We start from the raw sequence: 19,476 nt of genomic DNA, 5'->3' as shown, positions 1-19,476 counted from the left end.
GATGCTAGCCAAGAGGAAGCTAGTTTGAGCAAAGCTGACACTGAGAAAGTGCATGTTCTGCATTGCTCGTATTGCTCTGAGGTTATTCTGCACTTTACCTTAACCACTTAACTGTGGCAGGAGAAAAGTCCTTCAGCAAACTCAAAATCATAAAAATGACTTGTGCTCCACAATGAGCCAGGAGAGGCTCAATCACAATACTTGCCATTAAGTGTGAATTGGCTAAACAAATTGACTTCAAATACATTATAAAAGACTTTGTATTCAGAAAGACAAGGAAGATGGCTGTATAATAAGCAAAGATGAAGGCATGTAAATTGCATTTTATACTAGAAAATGTGGTTTGAGTGTAGCAGATCTCAGTGTGTAAAATCGTTATTTTTATGTGTGTGTGTGTCTGGCCCGGCGCCACACACTTTGTTAAGGCCTCTCAGTTATATTGATTAAACTTGATGTTTAAGTTTTATGTATAAAGATGTATTTGTTTTGCTATAATGTAGCTCCCATCACTGAGTAAGCCTCTCTCAGTTTACATATGTTTTATGTAGGAGAGAGAGAGCACACACATGCATGCGTTAATACAAGTATAGACCTATCAGGTGGGGCCCATTCACTGGACCTTTTCAGGGTCCCAGACATTTCTATGGGCAGCCCTGCGAGTACATAAACCCAAATCTGCACACTTTGCCATGACGTTATACGAACTACAACAATGACTTTATAGAACTACAACGAGAGAATGTTTAATATGGGGAGAACTCCCACTGTTGGGAAACTTCCGGGTTCTGAACTGGTTGCAGATCCACTCTAGCTCCATATGAGGGCGCTAACGGTTGAGTGCATAATGAATGGAGGTCTATGAAGCTATACACCTCAAAATCCACTTTTCTCAGGATATAATTTTTTGTCTAGTAATTTGAATTCTGAATTTGAAAGGGAAGGCAAAAAAATACACACCGTTGGGGGATATTTTTTAAAAAAAAGTTTCCTTTCTGTTCTAAAAAGCCTTTTAAAATGTCATTGACGTCATGCACATTGTACGGCCTGAGATACTGCTTGACGGCAAGCTCTGGTTACTGCCACTTTTCTCTTGAGGCATCGACAACACAGCTGACAGGTTAGGCTCTCCCTGTCAATACACATGCTAAAAAGAGTTTTGGTTTGCTAATGTTGTTGCTAATGTTGTTAATGCTCTGATATTCTGGTTCTGCTTCGGATGCCATCAAGCGGGATCTCTGGTCGTAGTCAGTCCTTCCCTAACCAATCAGCATTCGTTAGCAGAATGCTAGTGTGTTATGGGCAACAACGACTTACCCTGTAACAAATCGAAAGGACACAAGTACTCGTTCATTCAACTTTCGAACTGTAATTCACAAATCTGAGATTTCTCAACGACAATCAGGTGAAAGAGACAAATGTAGCCGTTTAGCTCCATAGACTCCCATTCATTTTGCACTCGACCGCGATCACTCCCAGTGGAACTCTGGTGGAACTGCAACAAAATTCCAGAGTTCCACTGGGAGTGATCGCGGTCGAGTGCAAAATGAATGGGAGTCTATGGAGCTAAACGGCTAAATGTGTCCCTTTCGCCTGATTGTCGTTGATAAATCTCAGATTTGATTTTAGTTTTTGCATGTTCAACATGGATTACAGGTCAAAAGTTGAATAAACGAGTACTTATGTCCTTTCGATTTCTAACAGGGTAAGATGTTGTTGCCCATAACACGCTTGCATTCTGCTAACGAATGCTGATTGGTTAGTTAAGGACTGACTACGACCAGAGATCCCGCTTGATGGCATCCGAAGCAGAACCAGAATGTCAAAGCATTAGCAACATTAGCAACAACATTAGCAAGCCAAAACTCTTTCTAGCATGTGTATTGACAGGGAAAGCCTAACCTGTCAACTGTGTTGTCGATGCCTCGAGAGAAAAGTGGAAGTGACCAGAGTTTGCCGTAAAGCAGTAGCTCTGGTCGTACGATGTGTATGACGTCAATGACATTTTCAAAAGCTTTTTAGAACAGAAAGGCGACTTTAAAACAATCTAACAGCCAGCAGTGTGTATTTTTTGCCTCCCCTTTCAAATTCAGAATTCAAATTACTAGACAAAAAATTATATCCTGAGAAAAGTGGATTTTGAGGGGTACTGCTCCATAAACCTCCATTCATTCTGCACTCGCTCGTTAGCGCCCTCACATGGAACTTCAACCAGTTCAGAACCCGGAAGTTTCCTGAGAGTGGCAGTTCTCTCTAAATTAGACATTCTCTGCTGTAGTGGAAACGCACCGTAACTTGTCAGCCACTGTTCTAAGCCGGTTATCCCATTCATGCGTAGATTTACTTAGGTAGCTTAGTAGGTTAATGGTAGATCTACAGCCGTGTTAAGCGATCCATTATCGGCCGTTCAAACCCTGAACCCAAGCCAAGGGAAAGCCTAACACTAACGACCTTCTTTGTATTTTGCTAGCCAGATAAAATCCGTGACCTACCCGGTCGGTTACCGATGCCAGTATATGCAACTTGCCAATTAATGTAAACTAAGGCTAGCTAACCCCTAGAGACCAGCTAGCTAGCCTACTAGCAACGTAGGCTAAACGTAATTGGTGTTAATCATAATAGCTTGGCTAAGTCCTTAGTCTTAAAATTATACATAGTTCTATAGTTATGAAGACATTCAACTCACCACTATCCGCATCGACATACAGCTGATGACAATCTCGCAAAATGCGCTCATCACAAGACACACTGCCTGATACCGAGTCGGCATTTGCTGCACTTCGGCTTTTGATTTTCCCTGACATCGCGAATCGCTACCTAAGACAGTATTAAATTATTCTTATTATTTGCTGTTGCTATCAGTTTGCCAAAAAGGCTCTAAACGAAGAACTGTACAAGATCCTTTAGTCCCCGTCAAAGTTTGAATACACCCGGTCTGTTCAACAAGAGCGTCGGCCACGTCGTCAACTAACCGGCAAGGCGTAGATTTCTGGGTAATATAGTTTCAACAAGGGTGCCGATCCCACCCATATGATGACTGTATGATCCCACCCAGGGCCATAGAAAAGAGAGTTGCGACCATCCCACATCATAGGGTTCCATTGTAATCGAAGAATGCGTGTCATGGGTCGACCTATAGTTAATATACAGTAAAGCAGATATATAGCCTAGTGTATTGCCCATGGTTCCAAACGTTGTATAGAAGTATTATCAGAAGACAAGAGGCGACGCTCTGGTGTGTTTTTGACAACCGCCACTAGATGGCGCAAAGGTAGCGATGCCGCCATTTTGGACTGAGTTACAGTCAAGAGTATAGACACACACCGAGTTTGCTAGTTGCTACTTAGTTCATAAATCTTTGATGAACCCAAGTTTCTCTAATATATATTAGAAACATTACAAGACGGGGCTCCAGTGTGTGTTCAAACTAGGCCAAAAGGGCCCGATGGTATCAGTTGAAAAAGACAATCACACTTGTGCAAGAAACCCTCCCCAACCATCCCTCCTCCCACCTAAATTACCTTTCAGCTCTGCTGTACGTTTTAATGAAGTGCATTGAGGCAATCAGTGAGCAAATCTTCCCTTTTTATTAATAAAAAACATAATATTTTTCCACCAATGTACAACACGTTTTAGCCAACATCAATGCATTCATACGCTGTTACACACCATTTTGTCCTTAAATGTCCTTAAAAAGAAAATTACTGTTCTGCTTGTGACGATTCGTATATTAGCCTATACTTCTGTGCTTGAAGTTAGTATACTAGCTTTAGACCACCGTAGCCACGGGAATGAGAATGAATGCAATTAGAGGGGCGGCTGTGTCTACATACATTTTTTTGTTTGTTTGTTCATAATTTAAATATTAAGTTAGTTCCAACCAAGTAGGCCTACTTTAATTGTACAGGAGGCATTCCATGAGTGCTGATATTTGACAGCCTCAGACAGCATGTCTGCCACTGGGCCTTATGAAAAGGCTCTTGTCTTGATTTGCAATGTAGCTAGGCGAGGTTCTAGACCATGGGGGGGGGGTAGTTACATTGGGGCCAGTGGTGCTGTTAGAGGGGCCAGTTACATTAAACATTATTGTTGTCATATCGTTTTCTTCATTGCAGTGCAAGCATTAACAGGCAAAAGCAGTGGCACCCCCAGAAATGTTTTATAGGAGTGGCCAGATGGGGCCACTGAAATCTTGGGGTGGCATTCCAAAATCCAAAGCCATATCTGAATTTCAGGGATTGTATTATGCTGTTGTAGTATATAAGTTAGTTGAAAACAGCAGTGGGCTGGGGAAGGGTGATGGGATCTGAGTGTGGAGGTATATGGATTGATATGCTGGATTGTTTTGATATACAGTACACAGTCATCTTTTATGCAAGATACAGACAGAATAGAGTATAGAGACTTAAACAATTGGAAAGTGTGAGAAGGTAAAGTGAGTGGAGAAAAAGAGAAGCAGAAAAGTGCAACACCCTCCCATTACCATTATCTCTAATTCACTCTCCTCAGTCTCACCTGTGTTGTATGTCTGCAAACTGCTATAGTATGGGCCTACACACAAGTTATTATAGTCATTGGACTTGTGTGGGAAGGATTTGACAAGTGTGATGACTGTATTCCTCCACAGATACCATCAAATCAAATCAAATCAAATCAAATTTATTTGTATAGCCCTTTTTACACGCAAGCATGTCACAGAGGGCTTCACATGCGCCCATAGAACTGCCCCTCAACCAACCTAAACCCTCAAGGAAGACAAGGAAAAACTCCCAGAAAAACTCCCACCGGGAGAAAAAATGGAAGAAACCTTGGGAGGAGCAATTCAGAGAGGGATCCCCTCCTCCAGAGACGGTTGGTAAGAGAGAGGAGCAGAACACAAGCTAAACATAGTCATACAGTGTCAATGGGTTTTGAAACACCAAAATCCATTGTTCGGCTTTATAGACGTTGGATGGGACCGGGAAACTCGCTGTTGGCCGTCATGGAGACTGGATTCCGGGTGACGACCTGGTTCAGCGTTGGCAGACCGACGACCAAGCAGGTCCTGACAGCTCAAACCCCCCACACCACAGGGAATGTGTGGGGGGGGGACAGAGAGGAGAGCAGGGATTAGAGAATGCCAGGAGCAGCTAACAGTTACAGTCAAAATAGAATGAGATCCCCACCGGTCAAGTGTGGACTAGTGCAGCAATTTAACAGAGCAAAAAGGGTATTTGATGCAGCCCCACACACCAAAACAACGACAGCCCCCCTCAGTTGGAACATGAAATCTGTTCCAGGGGAAAGAACTCTAAAGTAGGTTATACTTATACGAATAAGGATGAAAACAGCCAGTCCCCCGTTGTCTCCAACTAGTAATAAAAACTATAACAACACAATATACAGCAACGGAACTATAATAATAATAATACTAACAATATACAGTAACAGGTTTACTTTATTTGTAACATCTAGCTGGGCAATGTGAACATAAGCTATAATTAAAATTTAAAAGTTACATGTGATACACACATAGGCAAGCACACATCCCAGGTTTACATAGAAAGTACACACATACTTCCCTTTAACAATCATAGAATTGACTAAACAAGAACGTTTTTAATCTAGTTTTAAATGTCGAGACAGTATCAGCTTCCTTAATTGAGATGGGTAATTTGTTCCAAAGAAGAGGTGCTCTATATGAGAACGCCCTACCTCCAGCAGTTTTTTTCTTAACTTTGGGTATTACCAGATAGCCGGCATTTTGAGATCTTAGAGACCTTGCGGGGCAATAGGGTGCAAGGAGACCGGAGAGGTACAGTGGTGCCAATCCATGCAGAGATTTGTAAGTTAGTAGTAGAACTTTGAAATCAGCTCTGGCTTGGATAGGGAGCCAGTGTAAAGAGATAAGAGTCGATGTTATATGATCAAACTTTCTAGTTTTAGTCAATAGTCTAGCAGCAGCATTTTGCACCCGCTGTAAGTTTTTTAGGTAGGTAATTGGGAGGCCAGAGAACAACACATTGCAGTAGTCCAATCGGGACGTAACAAAAGCATGTATTAGTTTTTCAGCATCATCCTTTAAGAGGAATTTTCGTATTTTGGCAATATTACGTAGATGGAAAAATGCTGTTCTGGTGATTTGCTTAATATGGTACTCAAATGAAAGGTCTGGGTCCATTGTGACTCCCAGATTTTTTACCAGCTGGCTTTGAGATACTTTGACGCCGTCTAAGTCTAAGGTTAGATGGGATAAATTATTTCGGTGTTTTTTCGGACCAAAAATTTGAACCTCGGTTTTATCCGAATTAAGAAGAAGGAAATTTGCAGTCATCCAAGTTTTCAACCCGGAAACACAGGTTTCCATAGCATGTGGAAATTCTCCCGGCTTTATAGACATGTATAGCTGAGTATCATCTGCATAGCAGTGAAAATCTACCCCAAAACTTCTAATTATGTTTCCTAAAGGCAACATATTGAGTGAAAATAACAGAGGGCCTAAAACTGAACCCTGTGGTACTCCGTATTTTACAATGGAGCTCCTGGATGAGCAACCATCATAGTGGACATATTGTGATCTATCAGATAGATACGATCTGAACCACTGAAGTGAAGTACCAGAAATCCCAACATAGTTCTCCATACGTTCCAGGAGAATCTCATGATCTACAGTGTCAAAAGCTGCACTTAGGTCTAGAAGAACAAGGACAGAGCTAAAGCCCGCGTCAGAGGCTAATAATAGATCATTGACTACCTTGGCTAATGCAGTTTCAGTGCTGTGGTGAAGACGAAATCCAGACTGGAGAGGTTCATAGAGCTGATTTGAGGAGAGGTGCTCAGTGAGCTGTTTTGCCACAGCTTTTTCCAAAATTTTTGAGAGAGATGGCAAATTTGAAATGGGCCTGTAATTGCTAAGACAACCTGGATCCAGGTTTGGTTTTTTAAGAAGGGGCTTGATAATAGCTTGTTTGAAATCGTCAGGGACTTGTCCAGTTACAAGAGATTCATTAATAATACTAAGCATGGGCGGTCCAATAATATGGAGAAGTTCCCTACAAAGTTTGGCAGGGAGGGGATCGAGAAGGCAGCTAGTGGGTTTCGAGGAATCTATCAGCTTGATGAATGCTTCCATAGAAATAGGGTTAAAGTGAGTGAGAGTCTCAACATGCAGAATGCTGGGTACAGAGGGAAAATCAGTGTTGATGGCCACTCCTCCAGGACTAGTCTGTAGTTTGTCCCTTATTGCATAGATTTTTTGGTCAAAGAAATCTAAGAAATCATTGGGAGAGAGATCTGAACTAACACAGAGTGTACTTTTCTTAGTGAGTTTTGCAACAGTATCAAATAGGAACTTAGTGTTGTGTTTGTTCTTACTAATCAACTTAGAGAAATATTCTGATCTGGACCTGATGAGGACCATGGGCTTGGATATGGAGTTGGACCAGTTACTATTCACTTTGACTTGATGCCTGTGACCTGTGAAGAATGAATGGCACCATACAATGGTGAAGGGCTATAACCCAGGGTTGTTTGCAATTGATGTTGGAAAACACATGTAGTAGGGCAGAATAGAGGAACTGGTTTGGTCCCTGGTTAGTCCCCAAAAATGTTGCAGAAACAGCAGAAAATATGACATAGCATTGCATCAAGGCCCAATTGGAGCAGAAGTCATAGGTTATTTACAATTGTAGTAGGCCAAAAGATTTGTTTTTAAAGTTCAGGGGTGTAATTTGTTGGATATAAAAGGTGTAGCTCAGACAAAGGAAATCTGATTTTCCTGGAAACCCTCTCGTTGCTGCTCCGTGCTGTTTTTGGACTTTGAATTTGGACATTGAGTATGATCAGAACTTTGAAAAAAGTATCCACAACAGTGCCTCTGTCAGTTGTGTGTCTATGTAAACTGCAAAGGTAGCCCTCATGACCTCAACTTTCTTACTATGATTGCCTCAATGCACTTCATTAAAACGTACAACAGAACTGAAAGCGGTAATTCAGGTGGGTGGAGGGAGGGAGTGGAGTGTTTCTTGCAAGGGTATGATTATCTTTTTCAACTGATACCGTCTGACACTTTTGGTCTTGTAATGTTTCTAATATATATTAAAGAAACTTAGGTTCATCAAAGAATTATTAATTAAGTAGCAACTAGCAAACTCGGTCAACATGTGCCTCAAGTTTGGTGTGTGTCATTTACTACAGAACCTGCTGGTAATTCGTCAAGATTGTAGGCCTACAGATCACAGGAACATTTTTTTAAAAGCTAGTCGTTGCTGCCCTCTGGTGTTCGATAGTAATAACACCCCCAATCATTACACGTCTCTCCCCCTCTTTCTCACTTGTGCCAGTATGCATAACATACATACTAGACCAAACCTGCCAAAATAAAAAATAAATGAATAAATAAATAAATGTACTTATACATAAAAAAATGTAAATATATAAAAATAAATGTATGAAAAAATATTAATTACGTATTGATTTATTTACATGGCCATTTATTTCTGTATTTATTTATTTTTGTATTTATTTATTTCTGTGTACATTTATTTCTGTATTTATTTATTTATGTGTACATTTATTTCTGTATTTCCTTGTCCTTAAGCTAATGAGGTAAGCTGTCAATCAATGTATGTCACGGTGTCACCTTAACCCCATTGGTTGATTGGTATCAGAGTGCGAAGATGGACTTTCCATGCCTGGGGTTGCTATGAATACCTTAGTAAACAAAAGACTGCACACACGCAACAGATAGCCAGAGATTTGAGAGTTTTGGCTAGCTAACCTTGCTAAAAAAGTGCTAGTCAAGATGTTTTACTTTTTTGCGTTGAGGCTCTGGATACCAATTTGTACCATTTAGCTGCATGCAGAGTCATAAAAAGAAAGAGTTGCATCAATTGATTGGCTTTACGTTCATGGTACTGCACTGTAGGATAGTTAGAACTAGAGCGAGTTAGCATCAGTTTCAAACACAGCAGCATCGTCGTTGTGGAACAGTTGTACTGCATTGAATGAAGGAGCTGTATGGCGTGAAATTAGTGCCAGGAGAGCGAGCTCTGTAAAAACGATTTGTAACTTGCAAAAAAAAGTTTTGTGTCTCCGTAGAAGAAAAAGATTTGTGTATTTGTAAAAAAAAGTTGTGTCTCCGTTGAAGAAAAAGATTTGTGTACTTAAAAAAAATAGGTTTTGTGTCTCCGTAGAAGAAAAAGATTTGTGTACTTGCAGAAAAAAAGTTTTGTGTCTCCGTAGAAGAAAAAGATTTGTGTATTTGTAAAAAAAAGTTGTGTCTCCGTTGAAGAAAAAGATTTGTGTACTTAAAAAAAATAGGTTTTGTGTCTCCGTAGAAGAAAAAGATTTGTGTACTTGCAGAAAAAAAAAAGTTTTGTGTCTCCGTAGAAGAAAAAGATTTGTGTATTTGTAAAAAAAAGTTGTGTCTCCGTTGAAGAAAAAGATTTGTGTACTTAAAAAAAATAGGTTTTGTGTCTCCGTAGAAGAAAAAGATTTGTGTACTTGTAAAAAAAAGTTGTGTCTCCGTTGAAGAAAAAGATTTGTGTACTTTAAAAAAAAAGTTTTGTGTCTCCCTAGATGGAGGAGGGAACACTGCTCCCAAAACCATCTAAGCCATTAAGCCAATCAAATATAGCCATTTATGTGTCTAGTATCATTGGACATTTTCGTCTGTCTATCACACGTGACCTAGGTTGTAGTAAGTTTAATAGTTTTTTTAAGGTAAATATGTATACGGATATTTAATTAGACAACCAGTCATTGAACCTACCATTAGTTGGACAATGTGCAGCTAAATGTCAGGGAACTGGCGCGAAGTATAGTGGTTTTCATTCTAAATGTATTATTTACTGCCAGTGTAACATAGTTAGCCTATCTGGGTTCAGATTAAATTCCACTAAATTGGCAGAACTACGCCACCTGCTGTTCAAATGTGTACCTGCTCTGTAGCTGTAGCACAGCATTTAATTCCTCATAGCAACGGAGGATTTTCTGAAAGGTAACATGTAGTGAATGCTTGTAGAGGACAATATAATGTAAATAACGTGAAAGGTATTTAAGGTTGACCCAGTTGTTAGGTCAAAAATGGTAAAATTGTTCATTGGACACACAATTCTGCCTGCTGAATTTGTGAATAAAACCTTGTACATAACAAAACTTTCAATGAAATGGTACATTTGTCTAGACAATACATAATGCAAATTGAACAAGCCTGGTGTATTCCTGGCCTTCACAAGTTAATATGCAGGACTGTAGTGACAAGCTGAACATTACATAATTGTCATAGTTTCCAGGCATCTTCAGGGACTGACACAACTAATTAAATTGTCTAATTGTTGTCTTAGGTTTGGTTGTCTAATTAAATATCCGTATACATATTTTCATAAAGAAACTATTCAACTTACTACGACCCTTATCCATTAGTTTATACTATTAAGAGTGTGTTAGCTGAATAATCTTTAAATGTTGCATTAAAGATACATGCCCATGGATATTTTGAACTACTAAACGTTACCAAATGACTCGCCATTGAAATCATCAGCATTCTAGTTTTGTTCTTATTCGCTGACGTTCTTTGTGTGATAGACAGACGAAAATGTCCAATGATATTAGACACAGAAATGGCTATATTTGATTGGCTTAGATGGTTTTGGGAGCAGTGTTCCCGCCTTCTTCTACAGATACACAAAACTTTTTTTTACAAGTACACAAATCTTTTTTTTCTACGGAGACACAATTTTTTTTTTTTTTTACAAGTACACAAATCTTTTTCTTCTACGGAGACGCAAAACTCTTTTTTGCAAGTACACAAATCATTTTCTACAGAGACACAAATCTTTTTTGCAAGTTACAAATCGTTATTACAGAGCTCGCTCTCCTGGCACTAATTTCACGCCATATCTGGTCACCCTACTGGGTAGGAAGACACACATACGATGAGTTGCTCTTTCATCTTGAAATTGTCAAACCTAGAAATGTTGACCATTACGGTGGCCCTGAAGTGCAAAACACAACAGCAAATAGCAAAACACAACGGCAAATAGCAAAACACAACGGCGAATAGTAGAACCAGAGAATGGCTGTTTATCAATCCGAAGAACGCTGAGAACGCAAGTACATTCTTTTGAAGAACGTTCTGGCAAGCCTCCTTGCGAGAATGGTCTTACAAGGACGCAAGGACGGAGAATGAATTGAGATGGTTAGGGTTTTCCTGGACTCGCAGCATTATGATAACACTGACTAACTACAAAAACTAGATAACAAAGCAAAAAAATGGTCCGTCTACCTGTAATTTTACGTTTTCTGTAGCCCTTGCTAACTTACAGTACCTGTTAACTAGTGTCTGCACTGCACTGAGATGCTACGAGCTAGGTTATAGACAAGTCGGAATTTACAAATTAGCCGTTTCATCAATAAAATAAGAACATTTTCAACGACTGAACTGCCTATTTCTCGTCACATTTTAATTCAGATGCTGATTGACCTGTACCGTTTAGCTGAAATATGAAAAGTAAAAAATTACAGTTGTGAGGTTTGTCCGCCTCGCTTGACATCTTGCAATGACTTCTGGGAAATCAGAAGGGTTCTTGCTGGTCAAGTCACCATCCGATGCATCCTCGATAAAAGGGGCGGATCAAGATAATTTCCGGGTATTTTTGGCGTTCTTGGTGACTTGTGTTCTTTGGATTGGAACCGTACTTGGGCAATAGAAGATGACGTCAAACGAGTTTGCAAGAACACAAGAACAGAAAAAAACGTGGATTGATAAACAGCCATAGTCTAATAAAGAGAGACCTCCCACTCTCGGGAAACTTACGGGTTCTGAACTGGTTGCAGTTCCACTCAAGTTCCATATGAGGGCGCTAACGGTCGAGTGCAGAATGAATGGAGGTCTATGGAGCTATACCCCTCAAAATCCACTTTTCTCAGGATATAATCTTTTGTCTAATAATTTGAATTCTGAAATCGAAAGGGGAGGCAAAAAAAATACACACCACTGGGTGTTAGATGTTTTTTAAGTCGCCTTTCTGTTCTAAAAAGCCTTTGAAAATGGCATTGACGTCATACACATCATACGACCAGAGCTACTGCTTGACGGCAAGCTCTGGTTACTTCCACTTTACTTTTGAGGCATCGACAACACAGCTGACAGGTTAGGCTCTCCCTGTCAATACACATGCTAGAAAGAGTTTTGGCTTGCTAATGTTGTTGCTAATGTTGTTAATGCTCTGACATTCTGGTTCTGCTTCGGATGCCATCAAGCGGGATCTCTGGTCGTAGTCAGTCCTTCACTAACCAATCAACATTCATTAGCAGAATGCTAGCGTGTTATGGGCAACAACGACTTACCCTGTAAGAAATTGAAAGTACATAAGTACTCGTTCATTCAACTTTTGACCTGTAATCCATGTTGAACATGCAAAAACTATAATCAAATCTGAGATTTATCAATGACAATCGGGCAAAAGAGACAAATTTAGCTGTTTAGCTACATAGACTCCCATTAATTTTGCACTCGACCGCGATCACTCCCAGTGGAACTCTGGTGGAACTGCAACAAAATTCGGTACAATGGGGCTTAATAGGGACTGGGCAGGCTCTCCTTAAACAGGCTCTGGTAGAACCATAGAGTTAATATAACATAGAGTAAGCTACTTTTGTCTTCCAAGATGGCGTCCCCATTAATTTTTATGAAAAGTGCTCAGTGGCGCAGTGAGGCAAGCGAGAGCGCGAGACTGGACGCTGCCATCTTTCCACTTCCGTGTCTTCCGGTCTAGCTTTAAACAGTGGTTCTTTTTTCCCTAGCTCCGAGACCTCGTGCACGCTTGCAACTAGCTGTACACGTCATACTTTGCGACAACTAGTCGCGAGCATAGATTTATATGGTTACGAGCTGTTACGAGCGTGTAAGCTAAGGCATTGCAGTGGCAGAATGGGGTACAAGTCCGATAAGAATCAGACACATGATGCAAACTTAACGGAAATGTATTCTGTCACTGTATAGTATTCCTTTCACTTGTTTTTTAGAAACAGGCTATAGGGCTAAATATAGGGCTATTCTAGATGGAACTCATCACATAGGTTGCTTTTTTTCTTCGTGATATGAGTATGATTTCCAACGCATTGTATCAGATGAAATAAACTGTTATAATGAACAGCTCTGTCTTTGTTCTCGCAAGGCAAAGAAAGCTTAATAGTTATTTTGGTAACCGAAATCTTCCATAATGCAGACTTACCATAGCTTACTTTCATCTTTATATTCAAACGAAATGCCACGAAATTCACACTGCCTTAAATTTAACATCAGTGTATAAATATGGCCTGTGTTTTATATGTTCATCAAACGCCTATTAATGGATATAACGTGATCTAACAAGACTTGGAAATAATGTAATAAATAAAAGCTTGAGAACTGTGTCTAAAATATACTTTATTGGACATTTGCCTTTGAAAGGGGAATATTCGCAGAACCATATAGGCTACAAGATGTTTCCATCAGATGTAAGTGGGGGTGAAACATATAGAGTCACTGAGGACCTTCATTGTCCCACAAAAGCAGTCTTGCTTGATGACACGATCAAAAAAAGAATTATGGGTGTGTTTAACAAAAGCTTCTGAAGGCAAGACTAATATTATTTATATATAGGCCTGTATCATTTCCTATTGTGGTTACCGGTTAAAGTATCAATCTTCGTCTTTGCTCCAGATAGACGTCAACGATCTATGCTCGCGCTTAACATATTATATTTGCCATCATGTCATGAACGTTTTTACAAAAAATCAAATCTGTTTAAAAATAACGGGAATAAACGATATTAACAACATTTTATGTATGTGTGACAACCATTTGCTGAATTTGCTATAACAGGGCGCAACTCAAGCCAGTTTTCCCTGTGCTCATTCAATATAAGTTTATGGCTCATTCAGCTCCATGTAAATCGGCTATCAGCCAATGTGAACTTTTGTGCTCGTGCCCTGTTAGTATCCGCGAGCACATTTGCAGGCAACTTTTATTGACGTGAGCAAATAAATGGGGTGCTAGTTTACCAATTTCGGATTGGTCTCAAACTTAGCAAAAATCATGAAAAATTATTCTATGAAAAAGCTAGTAGTATGAGCCAGGTTCGAGAATTGAACAAAAATTATTGGGGGAGATAGTTTTGTAAATGTTGACTGGATTTAATAGAATAAAAACGACCGGAAGAGTCGGAAACCTAACCGTAATGCAATACCACCTACATCCACCGGGGCCGTTACTTCAAGCCGAGGGGCGAGGGGTGGGGGCTTGAGTAGAACACAACGGCGAATAGGAAAACACAACGACGAATAGGAAAACACAACGGCAAATAGGAAAACACAACGACAACACAACTTCTGACGAAAAAGGTAGGGCCTATCTAGCAGAAGCAGACCCTCCTGATTGGACAGACGGACTGTCTTTTAACAGGAAGTAGAACACTTATTTTCAAAACATGAATACCTCGAAGATACTTTTAAGAATGATTTTGATGCAAAGCATAGGATACATACCACGTGATATGTTGTCAACCAATCACAACATCGATGAGTATAAGCACTTGAAGTCACGTTTGTCAAATTAGTTCTAGTTATCGGTTTTCGTTGGCATAGAAAGTTAGTTCAAGTCTTTTATTGTCAGGTGCACAGAACAACACAGGGTCCCACTGGGCACGGAAATTCTTAGGACAAGAAGCAAAGCAACACATGTTGTTAACGTGGTAAATTGTAAGTGGGTTGATGAATAAAAAAACGAGTTCAACAAGTCCCATTTCCTTCAACAGTCGAAAGTTAAATGTTCAGTAGAATAATAGTCCTCAATCATTAGGCTACAGTACGCAGCTAGCATAGCCATTTCTAGCTCTGCTTCACAATATGGCTGCCTATCGTTATAGGTTAATCGTGTAATACATGAAAGTATGAGACATATACATGATGCAACACACCAGTAACCAATTGATAGTAAGTGTTACTATACCGAAAATGGCCGGGTTTCCAAGATTCGTTAAGAGCACTATAGAACGCTCTTGGATCATTCTTAAGAAGCTCTCAGCGTTAAGAGCTTCTTAACGAGTATGGGAAACCCGGCCGATGTCAGTAAATCGAGATGGTGCTGCTGTCTGTCCCAACGAAAACCATTCAAACAGGTGCTGTGTTTTTCACCGCTCCTTCCTGTTAAAAGACAGACAGTCCGTCTGTCCAATCAGGAGGGTCCGTCTTCTACGAGATAGGACCTACCTTTTCCGTCAGAAGTTAATGTAATTGTGTTTTCCTATTTGCCGTTGTGTTTTCCTATTTGCCGTTGTGTTTTCCTATTTGCCGTTGCGTTTTCCTATTTGCCATTGTGTTTTCCTATTCGCCGTTGTGTTTTCCTATTCGCCGTTGTGTTTTCCAACCCAATTGGCCAACGCTAGCGTTTTCACGCTCCTCATTTACATAAAGTTGAGAAAACACAACTTCCCACAATGCCCTACGCGAGCGTCAACGCCCCGCTCGCCTTCCCCCAATGTCCTACGCGAGCGTCAACGCCTGGTTTCATTGAAAATGAATTGGAAGCCGACGCCCCGCTCTGCTGCAGTGTGAACGCACATTTGGGTAGATCAAAATGAGATCAACATCATTACTGGTGTGAGTCTAGGCTAGCTACTTTATTTACAGCGGTAGCCAACTCATAAATAGCTTCATGTTTAGACTGCAGCACAGTCGCCTGAGTGCTATAGGTGTGGGATGGGTTAATTAATCTCCATAAACTCAGTCATGTTTCGGTAAAGAATAAGTCAGAGGTACCTTAAGTTTTCTTCCTTACTTTGTTTGCTAAGGTCTTTCGTGCAACGCTTTAACGAACTTTAAGGGAATCCTTAAGTATACGACCAAGATAAGGAGAATCTGACTTCAAGGAAAATCTTAACTTAGTGTTTTGTGCAAACGGCCCCAGGCTCGCTGTCTCTTCTGTATGGTTTAGCTCAGGGGTGTCAAACTCATTTCGCATCGTGGGCCACATACGGCCTAGGGAGATGTCAAGTGGGCCGGACCATTAAAATTATACCATACTCTGCTATAAATAACCAAAATATCATGTCTTTCTTCTGTGTTATCTAGTTTAATTGATATAAAGACCATATCGTATAAAGTCCGTCCAACCGCTTTAACAAGTAATGATCTCTTCGGTGGTGTAGTTGGTTAAAGCGTTGTACGATTACATATTGTTAATGCGAATCTGGGATCCCAAGTTCGCGCCCCAGTCCAGTGAATCTCGTACGATATTCTTTAACTTTTACTGTGAGAAAATGACATAATTCTAAAGGCCTACGGATGTATCACAACATTTTAATGTGTGAGCACTAATATCAGATCAAAATGAACACATGTAGCCTTAATTAAATATTGAATAACGTAGGGTAGTCTACCGTCGGAGACAACCACTACGCCTCATTCAGCCAGTTTAAACGGCTGCTAGATGACGCTGTTCATTTTCAAAGCGCCGATAGTTCGGCTCTTTGGGCCGGCACAATCCGGAAGAAACCATCAAAGCTTCACAAGGCATCGTTCGCCCATCCCTAGTAGAGACCAAGGTATTAATTGATACCGTCTGCTGTTTTCAGTCTGTCTCAGTGATGCGGCTTGTCTTCTACTCTGATGGAAAGAGTGCGCCCCTTAGCGGATAATCCATGAATTGCAGCGAATTAAAAATATTAATTCCATGTCTTTTATGCATTTTTTCCACTTTCAAATTATCCTGCGGGCCTGATCGAACCTCCTTGGGGGCCGGTTCCGGCCCGCGGGCCGTATGTTTGACACCCCTGGTTTAGCTCCTATATGCAGCACTACAAAATTGCTCACATGCACGCACACACGCTATTGATTACCTTTTAGTGTTCTGCGCTGCTGCCACCCTCCACCACACCCAATTAAGGCCTATAAAATATCCCTTTACAAATGATTAGACTAATAAGAGAACAAGTTAAATACACCGTGGCAAATGCTATGAGCTTAAGATAAACCAAGCACTTTATACAGATAAAAATAAATTTCTGAGGAAATGTTTGGTAATAGAATGCTCTCCGAGCCCGGTAAGTAGATCTTACATTCTTAACCCTTGGTTAAAGAAGGACTGATGGTTTTGCCCCCTTAGACTGTGCACGTGAACAGCCCTTTTGCTGCTGTTGGGTCATGCCGTTAGTGCATGCACCCCTTATGGCGCCACTGGTACAGCCAATCGGAGTGCAGTCTGGGGATGCTCGCGCTGGCGATACCCAGTGGCGGGATTAGCGGGGTAGTGGACTGCCTAGTTTATGGTGCGGACATTTGGTTTATCGAGTAGAGTGCAAAAGTGTTGTATTGTGTGCGTTCAGATACATAACCACACACAGAACTAAACACACACACACCCACAAAAGGCAAATATAACCAACACCATTCCTCTCAACTGTACAATAAATAACAACTTTGGATCTGTACATCATCTCAGGCATTTTAATCAGATGCACCATAGTGGCTTCTAACTATTATTGAGAACATAGTCTCCACAACACCCTTTGATACACAACATGGGTCTAAAGTGACTAGGGAGAGTTTAGATTTTCTACATCTTCGCCAAAAAAAGTTTTTTGATGTGGCCATTTTGGAGCGTTTTTGTATCCAATTGCAAAATCCAATGTACAAGGCCACCATGGGGCTAAAGAGATATGATGATATCACCAGCTTAACTTTTGATTACAAGAGGAACAGGGCTAACAAGAAACACATCACATAGCAGTATTCAGGTAGGCCTATGTGTGTGACTGTGTCCTGGCTAATTGCAGAAGAGTTCATTCCCGGTAACTTTGTCAACAGAGATAAGCAGTGTTTTCAATACATGCCCAGCAAGCCTGCAAAATGTGGAATTATTCTGGATGTGCGATGTGAGGGTCCCATATGTGGTAGACTGAGTGTTCTACCCAGTCGGGCAGCCAGACGGGTGGCCGGGGTGGCACTGGACCCCCCTGCTATCGGACTGGCCACCCCAGGTGCCACCCCAAAATGTAATTCGCTATCCCTGGCAATTGGATGCTGATTGACATTTAATTTACCTTGTTAAAAGAGGCGTTTATTTTGACATCTGGCAGCGCATTTTTTCAATCAAGGATATTTCTACTGTTCACCAGTCAGTCACAAATCACTACGCCAGCGTCTGATACAGCGCCAGCGACGGAAGACAAGAGCATCATAGGCTTTTACAGTTATCATTTTAAGGTTTAGCATTGGGGTTGAGGCTTCCTGAACAAAATGTTATGAAAGTTGAGTTGCTGGGCTGCAGAGCCATAGAAAAAGATGCATATTGGCAATTTGGTTCCATAACAGATTCAGATAAGAGAAATATCTCAGTTTTTGTTTAGCACTTAGTACTACCTTAGTAGCTATAACAGCGAAGTTGTCGTACTGTGGTGTAGTTGATTCAATTTCGTTTTTTTCATTTTTCATTTATATAGCACACTTTTAAAACAACAACAGTATCATTTTGCCATTTGAAATCTATTGTGATGACCTGACTATCTAGGTCAGAAAGGAACAATCGTCCAGGCATAAGATGAAGTTCCCGAGTTGACGTTTATTAACCAAACGGTGCACAGGCTACTAGTAGCCCTAGCCCACGCTAAATAAAAGAAAGGTAGCCCACAAAACAATAGTGACCGTCTCTTGTGAAACCCAGACGTAACAGAAAGAACAGACGCTAAACCTGGTCCTAACTTCGAATGCTCCATCCCCCCAGCCCAACCACCTCCATGCCCTTTCGCCAACCACTGGATGCCCGGTATCCGAACATTCTCGACATTCCTGTGTTTAGCAGACAGCAGGTTGATTGGCATGGAGATAGAGCATTCTCTATTGCTGCTCCAAGACTTTGGAATAGTCTTCCTCTGGACATTAGAACAGCACCTTCCTTGTCCGTTTTTAAAGTGAGGTTAAAGACCTTTTTATTTGATGTGTCCTATAGGGATGAGTGTTGATGCCACATATTTTACAGCTACACATGGCTGCTTTTAGGTTGGGAGATGTTTATCAGTGTAGAAACATCAACAAACAGGAATTCATGGCCTCTATCAGGTTGACCCTCCTTGCACAAGAGCATAAATATGGCTCATAGGTCTCATAGGTCTTTACTTATTAACGCATGTGCTTGTGTGCTCTCTCTCTCCTACATAAACATATGTAAACTTAGAGAGACTTACTCAGTGATGGGAGCTACATTATAGCAAAACAAATACATCCTTATACATAAAACTTAAACATAAAGTTTAATAAATATAATTGAGAAGCCTTAAAGGGGCAATTGACTGCAAAACCGATTTTACCTGGTCATTGTTGAAAAACGACAGTTCGGAGGGTAAACTGAACATACCGTGAATATCAAAGTCCATTGACACCTCTTTCTTATTCAAATCTCAAAAAGAAAAAATTTGGCTGTAAAACGCTAGCTTTTCAACAAAGCCACCGGTCCTACGT

The 19,476-nt window shown here is 40.6% G+C and overlaps 1 protein-coding gene across 1 annotated transcript in view; it reads right to left on the bottom strand.

The window, feature by feature from the left end:
* Positions 1-2,983, bottom strand: part of si:ch211-11k18.4 — an 82,695-nt gene extending 79,712 nt beyond the window's left edge. Inside the window, exon 1 of the mRNA XM_047037625.1 lies at positions 2,684-2,983. Coding sequence (XP_046893581.1) covers positions 2,684-2,801 — 118 coding nt within the window. The 5' untranslated portion in view covers positions 2,802-2,983. The remainder of the gene's footprint in view (positions 1-2,683) is intronic.
* Positions 2,984-19,476: the final 16,493 nt, after the last annotated feature.

This window comes from Hypomesus transpacificus, chromosome 17 (assembly GCF_021917145.1).
Source record: "Hypomesus transpacificus isolate Combined female chromosome 17, fHypTra1, whole genome shotgun sequence".
NCBI lineage: Eukaryota > Metazoa > Chordata > Actinopteri > Osmeriformes > Osmeridae > Hypomesus > Hypomesus transpacificus.
This window is presented reverse-complemented; position numbering and strand designations above follow the sequence as displayed.